General features: G+C 41.0%; 1 protein-coding gene across 3 annotated transcripts in view; it reads left to right on the plus strand.

Annotated features, from left to right (window-relative positions):
- The window catches only part of KLHDC10 (kelch domain containing 10), a 55,490-nt gene extending 37,734 nt beyond the window's left edge, over window positions 1–17,756 (plus strand). For all 3 annotated transcript variants that reach the window (XM_078059560.1, XM_078059561.1, XM_078059562.1), the window contains 8 exons: window positions 1,325–1,546; window positions 3,422–3,576; window positions 6,144–6,292; window positions 8,105–8,189; window positions 9,314–9,380; window positions 9,958–10,005; window positions 11,801–11,940; window positions 12,584–17,756. In XM_078059560.1, the coding sequence (XP_077915686.1) occupies window positions 1,325–1,546; window positions 3,422–3,576; window positions 6,144–6,292; window positions 8,105–8,189; window positions 9,314–9,380; window positions 9,958–10,005; window positions 11,801–11,940; window positions 12,584–12,793 (1,076 nt within the window). In that variant the 3' untranslated portion in view covers window positions 12,794–17,756. The remainder of the gene's footprint in view (window positions 1–1,324; window positions 1,547–3,421; window positions 3,577–6,143; window positions 6,293–8,104; window positions 8,190–9,313; window positions 9,381–9,957; window positions 10,006–11,800; window positions 11,941–12,583) is intronic.
- Window positions 17,757–18,034: the final 278 nt, after the last annotated feature.

The following is an 18,034-nucleotide window of genomic DNA, read 5'->3' on the forward strand; positions in this document are numbered from 1 at the left end:
GGCATTGAAGGGTAGGAGACCAGGCCAAGGGCTAAGGGAAGGAGTTGGCTTTATAAGCAGAGAGAGAAACTTAGGCAGGAGTGTGAGAGATCAGGCCAAAGTTATGTTGTGAAGGGCTCTAAATTGCGGGTTGAAGACTCTGTACTTGAACAGGAAGGAGCCATCAAAGATTCTCAGACAGGACTGACAGGTCAGAGTTGAGGGATTCAGTGATTGATTCATGGTTTATTTGTTTTTTTAGTTTCTCTAGATAGATGCAACTTCTTTTCTGTTCTTATTTGAAATTATACCCTAGGAAGTGGGATTTTGATTAAGAAAATATATAAAGCCTATGTTAGGTTGGTAATAAGCGTTTATATTTAGGTGTCCAGCATCGTCCTAAATATTAATTAACATACTAGTATCTGTTCCTAATGGAAGAAAGTAGATAACTCTTTAGGGTAACAGAGAACTATAGTAGCTTCTTATTCCACCCAGTATGGATTTAAGCATCTTTGGTTCTGTAGCTATATAAGGGTTTGTGTAGACGGGTATAAAAAATTATAAGGATAATAGAAATAATCTCAAATTTTAGGGTTTTTTACTCTAAAATAATCTTGAAGTAATTTTTAGTGAACTGGTTGTTGGACTTTAAACTTCAGAAAGCTTTCAAATATAAATTGTAGAAATAGCTTTTCTTAGTAAAGCTCTTAGTAGGATGAAAGATGCTCTTTGAGATAACTGTAAGGATATTTTTTAACTGCCATAATGTCTGGAGTGGTATTTAATTCTAAATTTTGCTATAACTCTTTGAAAGCCAGTTTTCTTTTTAAGTGTATAATTATATATTGTGAACAAATCATAGGTTTTATGTGTATGTATTTTTATTTATACATGACTCATTCACATTTGTGATTATATTTATGTAGTTCTCTAATATTTTCAGTTTAATTTAGTTGGCCTGTGTTTTTGTTCTCCTCTAAGGAAATAAGAAAATTTGTCCTGTTAGCTTTTGGCTTATTAAACCCCTCCTCCTTCTTTTCCTGAAAATTTCAAGTTGTCAGCCATTTTTTTGAGTTTATAATGCTATTTTACCTCCCTCGGAAAAAATTTTTTTACAGTTACCAAAATCTGAAAGTAGTTGTGTGAAATAGAAATGGAGACTAGCTCCTTAAAATCTTAAGTAGTATGTGTGAATGTAAAAATAACCTAAGCAAATAAAAAGTAAATCCATGTGATAAATTTTCCCTGATTCCCTTTTAAAGCTAAAATGATTGAGACCGAATTTTGTTTGTGCTTTTAATCTGCTTGGCCATCTGTGGAAAACTGTCTTCTTCTCTCCTAGGCCACAGACCTCCACCAGCACGAAGTGGACATCGTTGCGTGGCAGATAATACCAACCTCTATGTGTTTGGAGGTTATAACCCAGATTATGATGAATCTGGAGGGCCAGATAATGAAGACTATCCTCTCTTCAGGGAGCTTTGGAGGTATCATTTTGCTACAGGAGTATGGCACCAGATGGGCACGGATGGCTACATGCCCCGGGAATTGGCATCTATGTCACGTGAGTGCAGGCAGTTCTGAACTTTTGACTTTATGAAATGTTTGTGAGGATAGGTCAGTGTCACATGCTTCTTGTTAATAATTTGTAATAATACTGTAATATGATTAAACCCTGTTAAGGGATAGACTTTTTACTGTGGTAATAATGTAGCATGCTGATTCAGAATCACTTGGGAGTTGGCTAGTCCTGAGTTTGAATCTAGCTATGTACCATTTACTTGCTTGATGATTTTTAGGTTCAAGTTCCTTACCTGTAAAATGGGATTAGTAATATCTCAGCGGGTTCAATATAAAGTATCATATATATATACTAGGTATAATGTGGTAGAGGATCAAGAGAGGGGGTTTATAATGACGATAATAGCTTTTGAACAAAGTACTTCACGCATAGTATCCGTTTACCTCACAACATCTCTATGATGCACATACTAGAATTATTGCCGTTGTACAAATGAGAAACTGAGACTATTAGAGAGGCCTTAAGGGAATAGCTAAGAGTGCAGGCTCTGGAGCCAGACTGCCTGGGATTAAATCCTAGCTTGGCAAGGTTCTTTTTGGGAAACCTTCAACAAGTATTTAAACCACTCTCCACTTCTGTTTCATCTTCTGTAAAAATGGAGAAGATAGTATTAGTTTTTACCTCATAGCGTTGTTGTGAAGATTAATTTGGAGAGATTGGATAACTTTACTGAGGTCACATGAGAATTGAAACTTAGCTCTTGCTGGCTCCAGAGCCCATGTTGACTCTCAGACTATATCAACTGAAGAATTGATTTTTATTTTTTTATTTTTTTTTAAAGATTTTATTTTTTATCTGAGAGAAAGAGAGAGAACGAGAGGGGGAGAAGGGCAGAGAGAGAAGCAAACTTTCCGCTGAGCAGGGAGCCCGATGCAGGGCTCGATCCCAGGGCCCTGAGATCATGATCTGAGCCGAAGGCAGACACTTAACCGACTGAGCCACCCAGGCGCCCCCCCCCGAATCAATTTTTAAAAATGCCATTGAGGAGCACCTGGGTGCTTAGTCGTTAGGCGCTTCCCTTAGGCTCAGGTCATGATCCCAGGGTCCTGGGATAGAGCCCTGCATCGGGCTCCCTGCTCTGCGGGAAGCCTGCTTCTCCCTCTCCCACTCCCCCTGCTTGTGTTCCCTCTCTCGCTGTGTCTCTCTCTCTGTCAAATAAATAAATAAAATCTTTTTAAAAAATACCACTGAAATAATATAGTAGCACGATTTGAGGAGTATTTGTCACTAGAGAAAGAATATATGTGCATGTGTGCATGCCTGTGCATGCGTGTGTGTGTGTGTGTGTGTGTGTGTGTGTGTGGTGGCAGGAACAGAAGAAATATGGAGAACACCAAAGTTACCAGCAGGATATTGGTGTTTCTTTTTATCTGGTAGAGGATCAAGGTGACAGAAACATAATTTAAAATGTAGAGATCATTCATTCCCCCGGCAAAAACAGAATGATCCTTTTATCCCTTCATCCGGAGTCGTGCTGGGTCTTTGCTGAGGCTAAGATGGTACTTCATTTTCCTCTTCTTTACTGCCTACTTGAACTGTCTTCAGCGGCAGTGGTGTACCGTAGTTCATGTCATTTAGTATTGTTAGAGCACAGTACTTCATGACCTCCACAGATATGTACTGAATACATGTCACATACCTAACAATGAGCTAGAGCTAACTATATGGTATAGTCCACATAGTGTGAATTAAACCTTTTTCTACAGAACTTTGTAGTAGTTGGATGTCAGTGGTTTGAGTTATCTTCTGAGAGCGTTAAAGCAGACACTCTTCTAGTTTCTCAGTTATTTTGGGTTTATGTGGGAACATACTGCAGGTGGCCCAGTACATAATGGAAATGTGCGTCTCCTTCCCCAGTTGTGCTACATGGAAACAACCTGTTGGTGTTTGGAGGTACAGGCATCCCGTTTGGCGAGAGCAACGGCAATGACGTCCACGTGTGTAACGTGAAGTATAAGAGATGGGCTTTACTCAGCTGTCGGGGCAAGAAACCCAGTCGTATATATGGACAGGTACCAATCTGTGGGCAATCATGGTGGATGTATTAGTGCCGATTTTTCTAGTTCTGGGGACAGTGTCAGAATATTTGTTACCACTTTTTTAAACAGAGAGTGAATTCACTGTTTAATATTTGATTTTTCAGTTCATATTTCAAAAAAGATTTTATTTATTGAGAGAAGAGAGAGAGCATGAGTCAGGGGGCGGGGCAGAGGCAGAGGGAGGAGCAGGCTCCCCGCTGAGTGGGGAGCCCGAAAGGGGGCTCGATCCCAGGATCCCATGACCTGAGCCAAAGGCAGATGCTTAACCACCTGAGCCACCCAAGTGCCCAGGGTTCTTTTTTTTTTTTTTTAAAGATTTATTTATTTGAAAGAGAGCACACACATGAGTGGGGGGAGGGCAGAGGGAGAGAGAGAATCCTCCAGCAGACTCCCCACTGAATGTGGAGCCCCACACAGGGCTTGATCTCAAGACCCTGAGACCATGACCTGAGTCAAAACCAAGAGCCAGGCACTCAACTGACTGAGCCACCCAGGCGCCCTCTGATTTTTCAGTTTTTTTTTTTTTTTAAAGATTTTATTTATTTATTTGACGAGAGAGATAGCGAGAGCAGGAACACAAGCAGGGGGAGTGGGAGAGGGAGAAGCAAGCTTCCTGCGGAGCAGAGAGCCCGATGCGGACCTCGATCCCAGGATGCTGGGACCATGACCCGAGCCGAAGGCAGATGCTTAACGACTGAGCCACCCAGGCACCCCTGATTTTTCAGTTCTGATGTGAAATCGTAATTTGCAAATCTGGTTATTTATGTCCTTTCCTTTTTTTCTCATTCTTTATTTCTAATCCAATTTGGGATCATGACCTAGATCTATACAGAAGGGTTTTTTTTGTTTTGTTTTGTTTTTTAAGATTTTATTTATTTATGAGAGAGAAGGTGAGCATGAGCAGGGGGAGGGGCAGAGGGAGAAGCAGACTCTCCGCTGAGCAGGGAGCCTGATGCAGGGCTCGATCCCAGGACCCCGAGATCATGACCTGAGCTGAAGGCAGACGCTTAACCGACTGAGCCACCCGGGCACCCCTATACAGAAGTATTTTTAAATGTCAGGACCCACCCCATCTCCACTCCCATTCCCAGTAGAGTTTGGACTCAACATATGGTCAGGGTGCTGTCATCTCTAAAATGATATGATTCTTTGGAGAGCTTACTGACCTAAGTAGTAGAGTAGATGATCTCTGCACTTGGAAGGGACTTTTATACAGACTAATCTGAGCTAAAACACAGATTATGTGGAGATTAGTTTCTAGTTAGGTTCCAGTGCTTCAAACCTTAGGTTTGAAAAGATCCAAAAAGATAGGGAGCAACCCGCCAACATCAGAGACCCTTTGAGAGTAATGGGCTAAGGTTAAAACAACTTTAGCTTCTTTTTCAACTGGCCAGCATTATTACTGATAAATACCTCCTGAGCTATGTGTAGAGGTACATACTGGATAACTCTGTATTCCACCAGAGGAGGCATTAAAACTCTGAGAAATGACCATTAACAAAAGCGGAACTTATGCTGAAGGGAGTCTGGTGGAAAATGTGAAGTTTTTAGGACTGCCAACTTTAGACATGTTACTTAAGGGGTTCTGGTGGCTTATTTTCACATCTGCTTCTTCTTCCTGAGAGTGTTTTTCTTCACACTGCTTAGAAAGAGAAGCAGCTTTGTATGGAAATGCTCATGTCCATGATGTATGCATTCTTTGGTTGGCTGGGACCCCTAAGCAATATCCAGGCTTCTTGCCTATTTAGGGAGAACTGCTTTCCAGTTGAGCAAAGCTTTACCTTTCTTTCTTTCTTTCTTTCTTTTTTTTAAAAATTTATTTATTTATTTTTTAGATTGAGAGAGCGCACGTGGTGGGGAAGGGGCAGAGGGAGAGGGAGAGAGTCTTAAGCAGACTCCATGCTGAGCAGCCCAACGCAGGGCTCAATCTGACAACCCTGAGATCACGACCTCAGCCAAAACCAAGAGTGGGACGCTTAACCGACTGCACCACCCAGGCACCTCAAAGCTTTACCTTTCGTTTTTTTTTTTATTATTATTATGTTAATCACCATACATTACAGCATTAGTTTTTGATGTAGTGTTCCATGATTCATTGTTTGCGTGTAACATTCTAAAGACAGTCTCTGTGTTCTCTAAAATCTTTTATCTTTTATTTATTTATTTATTTTTAAGTATATTTTTTAAAGATTTTATTTATTATTCATTTATTTGAGAGAGAGAGAGAGAGAAAGAGTGCGAGTGGGGGGAGGAGCAGAGGGAGAGGGACAAGCAGACTCCCCGCTGAGCGGGGAGCACAATGACGTGGAGCTTGATCCCATGACTATGACAGGAATGAGCCGAAATCAAGAGTCAGAAGCTCAACCGACTGAGCCACCCAGGTGCCCCTAAAATCTTTAATCTTTTAAAGGTCTGATATTTTAGAAGGTTAAAAAGTACAAGAGAATTTCATGAAGTCTGATTCTGGGGTATTTAATAAGTTTATATTCTTTAATCAGGTGTTAATGAGTCAATGGTGTTCACCTTTCCTTGCTATCCAGGCCATGGCGATCATCAATGGCTCCCTTTATGTTTTTGGAGGGACAACTGGCTATATTTACAGCACAGACCTGCACAAATTAGATCTCAATACCAGAGAGTGGACACAACTGAAACCAAACAACCTATCCTGTGATCTGCCAGAAGAGAGGTGAGGTTCTAGGATCAAAGCATATTTATTCTTTCTTGCTAAGATTTGACTTTTTTCAGAATATTGGTAATACGGTTTGAAGAAAACTCTTATAGCCTGGTTAGAATAGCCAACTGGCTGGTAGATCCTAGTTCAGCGTTAAAGAAAGGTCTTCTGGTTAAGGAATGGTATTTCCCCCCTTAACTATAGATTTTTTCTCATGTTATTTCCTTTTATATCTCTTTTTTTCTGCATTAGGAAGATAGTAACACTTTGAAGAAGAAACCAATGGTAGCAAATGTAATTAAATATCATACTATAGACAAAACAGTTACTTTCTAGTTACTTTTTGATTTCCCTTCTTAACTTGCATATTGGGATTCTTTGGCTCATTTGCTTGCAGCTGTTTACCCCAGAGTGCCTGTGGCACTCAATTCCCACAGTGGTACTCAGTGAATATTGATCGGATGGGTGGATGGATGGGTGGATGGGAGGGAGGGAGGACATTCATTTTAAGTGCCCTGTTAAGCACGCAAACATCACATGGTGCTGCCAGCGGCCTTCTGGGAGTAGTCCTAGGCCTTTCACTTTTCTTTCCTGCTAGGAGTTGCCTCTTAGAATTAAACTCTGTGAAATACTTACTTTTTTCCCGCTCCAGTTTAAAAGCAAAGATACTAAATACTTTTTTATTCACTTTGTTTAGATGAATCCAGTTATCTCTTTGTTTCCTTTAAACAAAATGGCATAGAGGTTAGCTAAGGAAGACTTAGTCTTTATTGTAGTATGTCAGTAGGCTGATGATTGCAGAGCTACCATGTGAGGACTTGGGAGGTGGGCTGCTGCTGGAATAATTTTGATGTAATGTATTTTATCAGCACCAGGGCCTTCAGGGAAAGGAGGAACTAGATTAAGTTTTCAAAGCATTTTCACATGGTTGCCTTCTTGAATCATTTTATGGACATATTATAAATTGTTTCAGCTTCTAGCTAGACTGCTTGGATAAAAGTTCTGGTAGGTGTTTCACATTATATTCACAGTTCTATGTAGCAGAATTTTTCTGATATCTTTGTGTCTATTAAATAAGTATCTTTTTTTTTAAAAGATTTTATTTATTTGAGAGAGAGCATGAGGGGGGGAGGGTCAGAGGGAGAAGCAGACTCCCTGCCGAGCAGGGAGCCCAATGCAGGACTGGAGCCCAATGCAGGACTTGATCCCAGGACTCCAGGATCATGACCTGAGCCGAAGGCAGTCGCTTAACCAACTGAGTCACCTGGGCACTCCTAAATAAGTATCTTAATTTGAAAGCCAGTAGTGTAGGGTTTCTGATAAAATGTAGACAGATTACTTTTTAAAAACTCTGTAATAATGTCCCCCCTTATACAGAGTTATCACAAAAAGATTATAGAAAATCTGGAAAAGACAAATAAGCAAAATGAAGAAAATAAAAAAATAAAACCTAAATCTAGAGATAACCAGGGTTAACATTTTAGATGTATCTCTGTAGTCATTTTCTGTGCATATTTGTGTATCTATAAATTTTTCATGGGATTAGAGCCTATCTGCTCTTACATAACTTTTTTTTTTTCAGTTAATGACATGAAAAGAAGTTCTCAGTATATTAACTGTCTTCTCTGCCTACATTCTTATTGGTTGCACACTAATCCATTTTATGTATATTCTGTAATTCGTTTAACCAATTCACTATTGTTAAACACTTAGGTTATCTCTAGTAATTTATTACTATAAATAATTATCCAATAAAAAGCCTTGCAGCTAAATCTTAGGTAGATCATTTTTCACTTCATTATAAATGGATTTTATGTATGTTTTCAGGTACAGACATGAAATTGCACATGATGGGCAGAGGATTTACATCTTGGGAGGTGGTACTTCCTGGACAGCTTATTCCTTAAACAAGGTATATTTAAAAATAATAATAATAATAATAAGGAGAGAGAAAAGGATAGAGAGAGGCATGTTTCATACTAAGACAATTCTGTTACTATAGATATTTGAATTTTTTTTTTTTTAAGATTTTATTTATTTACTTGACAGAGAGAGACAGCGAGAGAGGGAACACAAGCAGGGGGAGTGGGAGAGGGAGAAGCGGGCTTCCCGCGGAGCAGGGAGCCCGATGTGGGGCTCTATCCCAGGACCCTGGGATCATGACCCTGAGCCGAAGGCAGATGCTTAACGACTGAGCCACCCAGGCGCCCCCCCTAGATACTTGAATTTTTGAACAGGTTCTTCATTAACACCTATTTTGTGTTATATGCTTTTTATAACATATGGCCAAACTCTGTGCCCTGATGCACTTTCCAGTTGACCATTATATTGATCACACATTGAAAATACATGAAAATTATCCCCGGCATAAGCTGGATGAGGAAAGTGACTAAAAGGAAGGTATAGTAGCTCGAATGGAGAAACTGATGAGAACTGGAACCATGATGCTAGGGATGTCACATCTCTGTCATCGTCAGTGCTGTATATCTAAAAAGAATAGTCACGTTTAGGGCTATGCATCTTTAGGAAGCTGTGCTCTGAAGGGTTTTTATTCATCCATTCCTGTGGCATTGCTAAATCCACATCTCCCGGGAGAAATCTAGATTAGGCTACAGAGCTCCTGGGCTGCTTTGGAACCTTATTGGTCTTTTTCAAGTTTTGTCAAAACTGTGTTCTTATATTTTCTTATCAACACTTACTTTTTTCTGGTATAAAAATGATAAATGTTCATTGTTAAAAATGTGGCAGTTGCAGAATTTCAAGTTTTTTCTTTTTTTTCCTGTGGTAGGGGGTGATCCACATTTAAATGATCCACATTTAAAAAAAATTGGAATCCTGTATCTGTTTATCTTTCAACTGCTTCATTTAATGTTTTGCCTTCTAATTTTAGAATTAGGGAAGATTGGAGAAAGGCAAAAGAAACGAAGACTTTTTAACCAAGAGTACATGTTTGTATAGGCCGTTGTTAAAAAATTGTTTTCAGGCTAGCTAAAATTATTTACATGTGTGTATCTTCTTTTTTTTTTTCTCCCCAAGATCCATGCATACAACCTTGAAACAAATGCATGGGAGGAAATTGCCACAAAACCCCATGAAAAAATAGGTAAATTTAAAATATCGATTCATTTATCTTTAATAAATATATTTTAATTTATACTTGTTTTGGAGGGGAAAAAGTACTTTTATTGAGTTATATGACAAGTGAAATATCTGTTGTGCTGGTGTTATAAATTATTTTTATTCCTTAGTCCAATTATTATTCTTCCTCTATAATTGTGCAGAGACTTTTAATGGGGATTGTTGAGTTCTGTGGAAGCTGGGAAATGTGGCATCAGACAGAGCCACATAGCCAGGTGGGTTAGGAAGCAGACACTTGAATCAAGATCCACCTGTCTTTTGTGGGTAAAAGGGCTTGGGAAAGCTACTAGTAACCCCTGCCCCTCGCACCCCCTTTTGTTCCCCTGGCACCTGAACACTGTACAGTTACAGTGAGACTCAGATGGCTTCATTTTAGTGTGAAATAAGGAAGGATTGGAAGGACTAGTCAATGTTTGCTTAATGCAACAATGGGATTGTTTTAAGTGAGTTATTCATAGTATGTCTCTCACCGTGGCACATCAGCGTTAGTCTTAGTCTTTCTGTAAATAATGGAATTTCTGTGTTTATTATGTATTTGACAGGTTTCCCTGCAGCCCGAAGATGTCACAGTTGTGTCCAAATAAAAAATGGTAAGGTTTCTAAAGAACATTCTAGTTCCATTTTTGTAATTGTATATGCTGAGAATGTCTTTATATATACGTAAAGGGCATAATTTTGAGAAGAATCTGTTTCTTGTAGTTTAAACTTAAAGGGAAGTCCATGAAGTTATGCTTCTTTTAGTGGTTTTCATCAAGTACACGGGTGGGGTGTTGGGGTTCCCTCAGTTACCAGAGAACTGAGTTTGGTGATAAATAAACTTTTATTATACAGCCTGACCTTTCAACGCCCCACCCCAACAGCTATCTGTGGTTACGGTGGGCAATACTGAGAGTCTTGACATATAATCGAGACCTCGGTGGACATAGTTTTAAAATTACAATAACTCCGTCAGAGTGATATTTCATAAAGTTTATTCTGTGCTCTGTCTGATGCCAAATAGGACTCTTTGCTCATTCTTTGGCTATATTACAACAGAGCCATTGTATGGCTTCCAAAAGCAGCTGCGACTACTTCATCCGAGTGTGATAAATGACTCTTCTTTGGACAGCCCTCCTGTCTTTTAATTTACAGCTTATTTATAGTTTGGTACACCACCTTCCATTTTTCCTGGGAGGAAGTTGTGTATAAATGAGTTTCATAGCCCATATCCTGTCAGCAGTTTAGCTGGGATTTAACTAGGGTTATGCTGCCATCTCCAGTACGGGAGTGCTTTTTATCACGCTTCTGCTTCCTGCCTAAGATGGATAGATAGTGGCATTGTTCAGCTTGCCTCTCGAAGAAGCAAAGCTGTCCTTTGCTTCGGAGCTGAACTTTTCTTGAATCTTAGCCAAAAACGTTTCCAGTGTATTTTATAGTTTTAATTAAGTATGGCTTAAGCTTGATCTAGACCTGAATGAAGACATCTACTCATTTGATTCACTGAGGCCAGGCACTGTACCAGTGGAATTCAGCCTTAGTTTGGGGCATTTCGTTTGAATGTTACCAGCTGACCAGTTACCACTATCTAACTTTACAAAAACAAAACAACAACCGTGATGAAAAACTTTTGATTTGGGGGAAGGTTGAAAGAACTTAAAGAACTGTATAGATCAAATGGGGCTTCACACTGTCCTCCTTTGGCTGAAGAAAGCTTGGAAGAACCACTTTTGTGCCCCCCAAGCTGAACATTGCAGTGAATGTTTCTCCTCAGGTTACACGTCTGCATAGAGGATATTTGTCTGTGTGGGCAGACAAATATCGTCCTTTCTAGAACATTATTTGAAAGAAGAATTTGCAAACTGGTGGCCTGCAGTTACGTTTTGTTTGGCTCATATATGTATTAAAAATTTTTGGATTAGCGGATAACACTTAAAAATCAAAATGTCTCCCTTAGGAAAAAAAAAAAATCCAGATTTCCAGCTCCTCTGGAAAAATCAGAAGATCTGGCAATTGTGGACCTTAAGTTCTGCATATTATCGATCAGCTGGAGCTGCATCACCATCTCCTTTAGAGCATGTGCACTCCTGTTTGTTTATTTTCCCTGGACCTTCTTGTTCACTCACTTCCTGTGCCTGGCACCTGTAGGTATTTGAATTTGAGGACCCAGACATGAAGCCTCCTTAGAGACTTGCATCCCAAGTCCTAGCAAAGATCCCAAAATAGTGTCTGTACTTTACTGAGGGATAGGACAGCAGCAGGAGAGGACTGCCCAGCTACAGCCGTCTGTGGTAGGGGGTGATCCACAGAACCGGTCCCACGTCAGCTAGCCAGGGGATCTACTACAAAACATGCTATAGCCGTGGCTCTTTTCTTTTGTGTGACCTGGGGTCTCTCTTTTCTCGACAGATGTGTTTATTTGTGGGGGCTATAACGGAGAAGTGATCCTGGGAGATATCTGGAAGTTGAACCTGCAGACTTTTCAGTGGGTGAAGCTCCCAGCTACCATGCCCGAGCCAGTTTACTTTCACTGTGCAGCTGTTACACCGGTAAGTTTTTGTTTTCATATCTTCCTTACATAGTTGCAGGTGATAAGGAAATACTTTTAGCAATATTAGCAAGAGAAAAAAGATTCTGAAATTACCAACCTTGGATTAAGAATGTGTTTCTAAAACTTTCTTCAAAACAAAGCTAGCCCTTCCTCTGAGAAAAGGGGAAAGAAGCCATCATACCCAGTTTAAAAGAGCAGCGTAATTGTAAAAGGAAGGCTGCGCGCGGCCATTCAGGCTCTGGCAGGGACAGAGAAGTTGTGTTCTGGGAGGGCGGAATAGCTCTAGCTCCACGATGCCTTGTGGTTAAAGATCCCACTAGTTTCTCGAAGGCAAGGGCCTTTATTTTCATCTTTGTATTCCCAGTATTTGGCACTGTGAATACTTAATATACGGTTAGTTTAATGTTTGTTGAAGTTAAAAAAAAAAAAAAAAGAACAAAGCTACAGTTTTCTCCTAGTAACTCATTCATTATTTAAACCCTTCTTGATCTCTGCAGTGTGTTGGGATCGGTGAGAAATTCTTTTTTGCTTCACCTCATCTCAATTTGGCCTACTGTGTGTTTTTTTACTGACTCTTCAGCCTAAGTATCTGTTTCTTTCCCATTTGAATTTATCCTCTTTTGACTGCCATTTGTTCATAGGCTGGTTGCATGTACATTCATGGAGGAGTGGTGAACATCCATGAAAACAAACGGACTGGGTCATTGTTTAAGATCTGGCTGGTGGTACCTAGCCTGCTGGAACTGGCATGGGAGAAGCTGCTTGCGGCCTTCCCTAACCTAGCAAACCTCTCCCGAACACAGCTTCTGCACCTTGGACTCACACAGGGACTCATCGAGCGCTTGAAATGAGGATTTCTGGACTGTTCATTGATACTGGAAATGTTAATTTAAAGAGACTCCTTTATTTATGGGCAGTGTAGAATATGCTACAAAGAGGATTGGTTACCCTGATCAAGGCCTTATTCAGAAAATACATCAGATGCCTTTCTGTAAATTGGTTTTAAGTTTATGGAAATCTCACTTTCCCTTGTGCTTCTTTCTTTGCTTCTCTCCCTCCTGCCCCAACACACACGCACACACATACTCACATACTCCCTCTTCCTTGATGGAGTTGAGGGGAAGTCTGAAGGTACCTTAATAATGTTGTGAATCACGATAAGATAAAGAATTTTTTAAAGGAACTCTGAAACTATGACCATGTCAGCCAGTGCTCTACAAATTAAAGCAGCATCATTGACAAAAAAAATAAAAATAAAATAAAAATTTTAAACATTTAAATCCAGCAACAACAATAAGAAGTTTCAGGATAGAACAAGAAGGCTAACCTTGAGAATCGTGCAGGTTATATGCAAACCTAGATGTTTAACTAGCTGTTTTCCAAGATGCTTCTAATTGAGTAGCTGAATCTGGTGGCAGCACTGGTTGACATCTTGCTGCATAGATACCCAAACCCATCCTTTGACTTTGGAGGAAAGTCAAGCAGCTCAGCAACTCTTGATCAGTGATTTCTTTTCTCATCCTTATGGTGCCAGCAATGGTTAGATTTGGCTCGTCACAAGGCTTATGTGTGTGTTGTAGTCGTGCTGTTTATTGTTGCTCTTAGAAATGATGGCACCAAGAACGTTTCAAATCAAGGAATTTATGGTGGTCAGAGTTCTTCGTTCTGGGCGGTTTCGAAATTCTCCTGTGCTTATTCCTGGTTTCAAGTATCTCTTTGACTTCTTCATGGGGGGGACTTGTAGACCCTAAATATGGGCATAAATGCCTTGGGACATAAAGTAAGCTTGTGAGAGGCCAGAGAAGAGCAGGGCAGGGAGGGCCTCGGCACCAGGCTGTGAGCCCCAACGGTCATATTGGCCACTTCCTCTTCACAACTTGTTTCTTTTCTGACACCGGGCCACGCACCTGCCATTCTTTCAGGCAGCGGGTTTTATCTCTGGAAAGCCAACTGGCCCTTGATTTTTCCCTTAGCTTATTGTCTCCCTTTTTTGTCTGCTTTTAATGTGCATGGTGCTGTGAGTAATTGTCTAGTTATTGGATAAAAGGTCTTGGGGGGGGAAGGCCACAGGTCATCCTTCCCGATGAACTAAGTATCATTTTAAAAACTAGCATGAGGAAAGAATGAAACTGAGGATGGTTAGTTTTTTGGTGTGAAGTTTTAGTTCTGTTTTGTTTGTTTGTTTTGTATTTTAACTCTAAAAAAGGAGTGACCTGAATTTTCACTTCTTTGCCATCAGGCTGCTAGGGAGTTGAGCAAGTCCCTGAGATGTGAGCAGTTGCAGTGCTCAGGTGTACGCGAGGTGCGGCAGGCGTACGGGAAGGCGCAGTGCGGGGCATCGCACCGGTCACTCACAGCAGGAGGCTCAGGGGGGAGATGTGGGACACACTTTTTCCTTTAAGTGCCTCTTTTCCATTTAGCTTTTAAAGTTACTCTTCTTTTTTCCTTCTTCCCAGAAGGGATCTCTTTAGCTCATGGGTGGATTTAAAATCACCTTTGAGTTGTGGCTAAAAAGTTACCATCCACTGTTGAGTTCTGGGGAAGAGAAAACTGTGGTCTCTAGACTTGGAGTCTTAACTTCCATGCCTTATTAGAACATCCCATCCATGTTGGGTTGAGTTCATGGTGCCCATAGTCTGCAAGGTCTTAGAGTAGCACTCACCTGTGAGTTTGGGTCCTTTTGGGGGACTGAGGGGTATGGGGCAGAGGCAGGAAAAGGAGCAACTCCTCTGGAGGTCCTTCCCCCATCTTGCCATGACCAAGTCTGTTTGACATTCAGCCTCTTACCACCCACTGCTAAGCTTACTCCAGTGAGGAGCTCTCTCCAGAGCAAGTCAGTTGAGCAACCCCGTGAGTTCAAGACAAAGCTTTGCTGCATGACTTCGGCCTGGTCTCTGGATATTTGGTGGAATATATCCAGTTAAATAAGCTGTGCTGTCTAGGGTGATAAAAGGATTTTTGTCATGGATTTATATAGGGACCAAATCCTGAGTGTTCAGCCTCTGTGCTTATCTTTCCATGCTCCTTGAGAAATAAGCAGGTCTCTAGCTTTGCTACACTGGAGAGCTAGAAAGAGAGTCCAGTTCAATCCACACTTGCTAGCAAAAAAGGATTTAAGCCTTCTGAGGGCAGTCTTTGAGGTAGACGTTGGAGGCCTGACATCCAAGACCTTGTGTGTGACGTTTTTATAAAAAACACATATCCTTGGTCTAAAGTGTCTTCTTTTAATATAACACTAGTGAAAAGGATGTAGTGTGACCAGCTGTGAGTGCTGTAGAACCACACATATGCACATGTTCTGTATGCCAAATGAGACTGTGTGTATGATGACTTAAATGTAGATGACTAGAATTTTATATAGGGGGTCCCCAGCCATTTAGTAGACCTATAACCAGCGCCCTAAATTCCTGACACTGTTACTTGGTTTAAGAAAGTTTATGCCTGTTGCATTTCTGCCTCTTTGAGGGTACTCCCTGCCATCTGCCTGCAGTCCTGTAAATTGAAGTGCAATATATAGAAACACATATGAATATATACAGATTATATATAGGGTGTAACTATAAAGCAGGTAGACTACTTTTTTTTTTTTTTTCTGCCTTGGGGAAGCCAGCTCATTCCTTTAGAGTCAACTTATACCAAGAATTTGAGATGTGATCAGCTGGCATAAACCAACTCTTGGTCAGTCTGGATCTTCAAGTCTGTTTTCTTACTCCAGTTCTTAAAGACTTTTTATTCCTTGGGTTTGTTAGAGTTGAGACTTTTCCCCAGTCATCTTTGTACTATCTCACGTGTACATATCTTCCTACATTTCTTTGCCCACAAAAAAAGGAGGTCTACCTGTAAGGAATTTCCTAAATGGAGAATTAAAATCTAATATTTAATACTATCAGTTCTCCCATGTACATACTAATTTATCTGTGAACATAATACTTTATTAAATGAAGACAATGATGCTTTCTTCATTTAATAAAATATTTTCCACATTCTGGAAAATCTATAAACCAATATAGAATAGATGGAAATTTTAACTGTTCTTCAGGGGCCAAACTGAAATCCTTTCCACTGGCAGAATTTTTTTTCAGGGCCCTAGTGACTTGGTGTAAAAATTTGCTCTAAATTATTCATTTCCATTACATAGCTAGATTTAAACATATAATAATAAACATTAACATTTCTAAGCAAAAGGTTTATTAACAGTGACCTTTGGTTACCCAGAGTAGCAAGGGTAAAGCACAGATAATTGAAATTCATAATTAATCAGTGTTTCAACTTTTCTATCAAACAATTGATTCATTTATATTCTGCCTCCCTAGCCCTTTCCCACAAGCACCTCCTTTTCAGTGGAGTGGGGCTAATAAGTAGTTAGAAATGAAAAAGAAGAATCACGGAGGGCTAGAAACCAGCAAGCATATAAGCAGCCCTATTAGCTGTAATTGTCAATTTGATGACAGCTGTTGAATGCTGAAATTAGGACCCACGGGTGGTAATCCTGAGTTGAGATGTTAACTCTTCACGCCTCTGCTTCGGCGTAGTGTTCCTGCCCTGAGTTCTAGGCTGTCTCTCCTCCAACCACCAAAGAGCTCTTAGCGCCTATGGGAAGAAGCAGCTACTGTGTGTGAAGCAGAGGAAATCCCACCATTTGAACACATTTCTTTGGCTCTTGACAAATACTTGCTTTTCCTCTGTTCTTGCAGGAGCCTTATTTTTCCTTTGGAAATACCTTTTCCAGCCATACAGCTTGGCATGTAGGAAAGGCTGAATTCTCCTCTAAGTCTGTGTTGGTCTTCATTCTGTAAAAGTGGCTTGTTTTTATGTGGTCTTACAGGTGTTTAGGAAGTGGCACCGTTACTAAGTCGTCTAGCTGCCAGCACTCTGATGTAGCACAAAATGCCATTTTCCTTCTCTTCATTGTTCTGCCATTGAGCTCCAGGACGGAGGAGGGTTTATGGGCCCGTGATCATGAGCTCCCTAGACTGGTCCCTGTTAGCTTCAAGTGCTTTGGTTCCCCAGATTCCTCCGGACCCCCGGAGCGTTGGCAGGGCCTGAGGCGGGCTCCGCAGGGCCCCCCGTTCCCTCCGTGTGTGTTGCGCAGATCGTGCCAGCGACGGCGTTTCCCTTCTGAGGTCACTGGATTTGCTGGAAAGCGACCTCTTCTCTTACCTGGTGTTACAAAAAGAAGTTCTGAGGTGTGCTTCAAAAGTGGTACCATCTTTTTAGTCTAATTTTCATGGTTTTATTTTATTTTTTTTTACTATTGATAGTTTTTTAAAGGCCCTGCTTAGTCAGTGTCCAGGGTGAGTCAAAGGCAGTTTCACCAAGGTGCAGTAATTGCTGTTTTACTAGTCGCACATTTAGAATACAAAGGAGGCGTCAGAAACACACTGACTTTCTTCAGAGCCACTTCCTTGTACACAGAGTCTGAGCAGGGACAGCACCAGGCATCTCCCTGTAAAGGCACCTGCTGATGAGGATTGGACTGGAAGAAGCAGGCAAGAAAGGGAAACCCCTCGCGTAGTCTCTGAGGGCAGGCCTGGGCTTGGCTCTGCGTACAGGGTATGCTTAGGCCACACACGATGCTTGCCTTACTTTCAAGCTATTTGCCACAGTCCTGTTCAATAGTGTGGAAGTCCTTTTGCAGTCTGGTGTGCATGCCATATGATCAGGACAGCTTCTCCACCTTACCTGGTTTCCTACAGCAAGTAGGAAAAATAGTGAATTTACCCTAAAATGTCCAATCTGTATTTATGTACCTTGTCAGTGTTTTGCTGTTGGTTTTCTAAAAACAATCTGATCAATAAATCTTATCCAAATCTATTTGGTGCAAGGCTACCTTGATTGTCTGACAATAATTTGTGTGTATGTGAGCTCACCTCTGGGACGGAAGCATCAGCCCGCCCACCTCCACCGCCCCTCTCCCAACCCACCAGCGTCCACTTCTCTCTATAATATCTGTGAGTCACCTGCCTTCCACCACGGCGTGCTGTGGCTCCCTCCCTCTGCTTACCATCTGGAACTCTTGGACACGTAACAGTCCTCGCCACAGAACGCTGTTCCCCTCAGGACATCAGCAAAAGAGTGAGTGACCACGGGGG

Source organism: Halichoerus grypus, chromosome 12 (genome assembly GCF_964656455.1).
Source record: "Halichoerus grypus chromosome 12, mHalGry1.hap1.1, whole genome shotgun sequence".
Lineage (NCBI taxonomy): Eukaryota > Metazoa > Chordata > Mammalia > Carnivora > Phocidae > Halichoerus > Halichoerus grypus.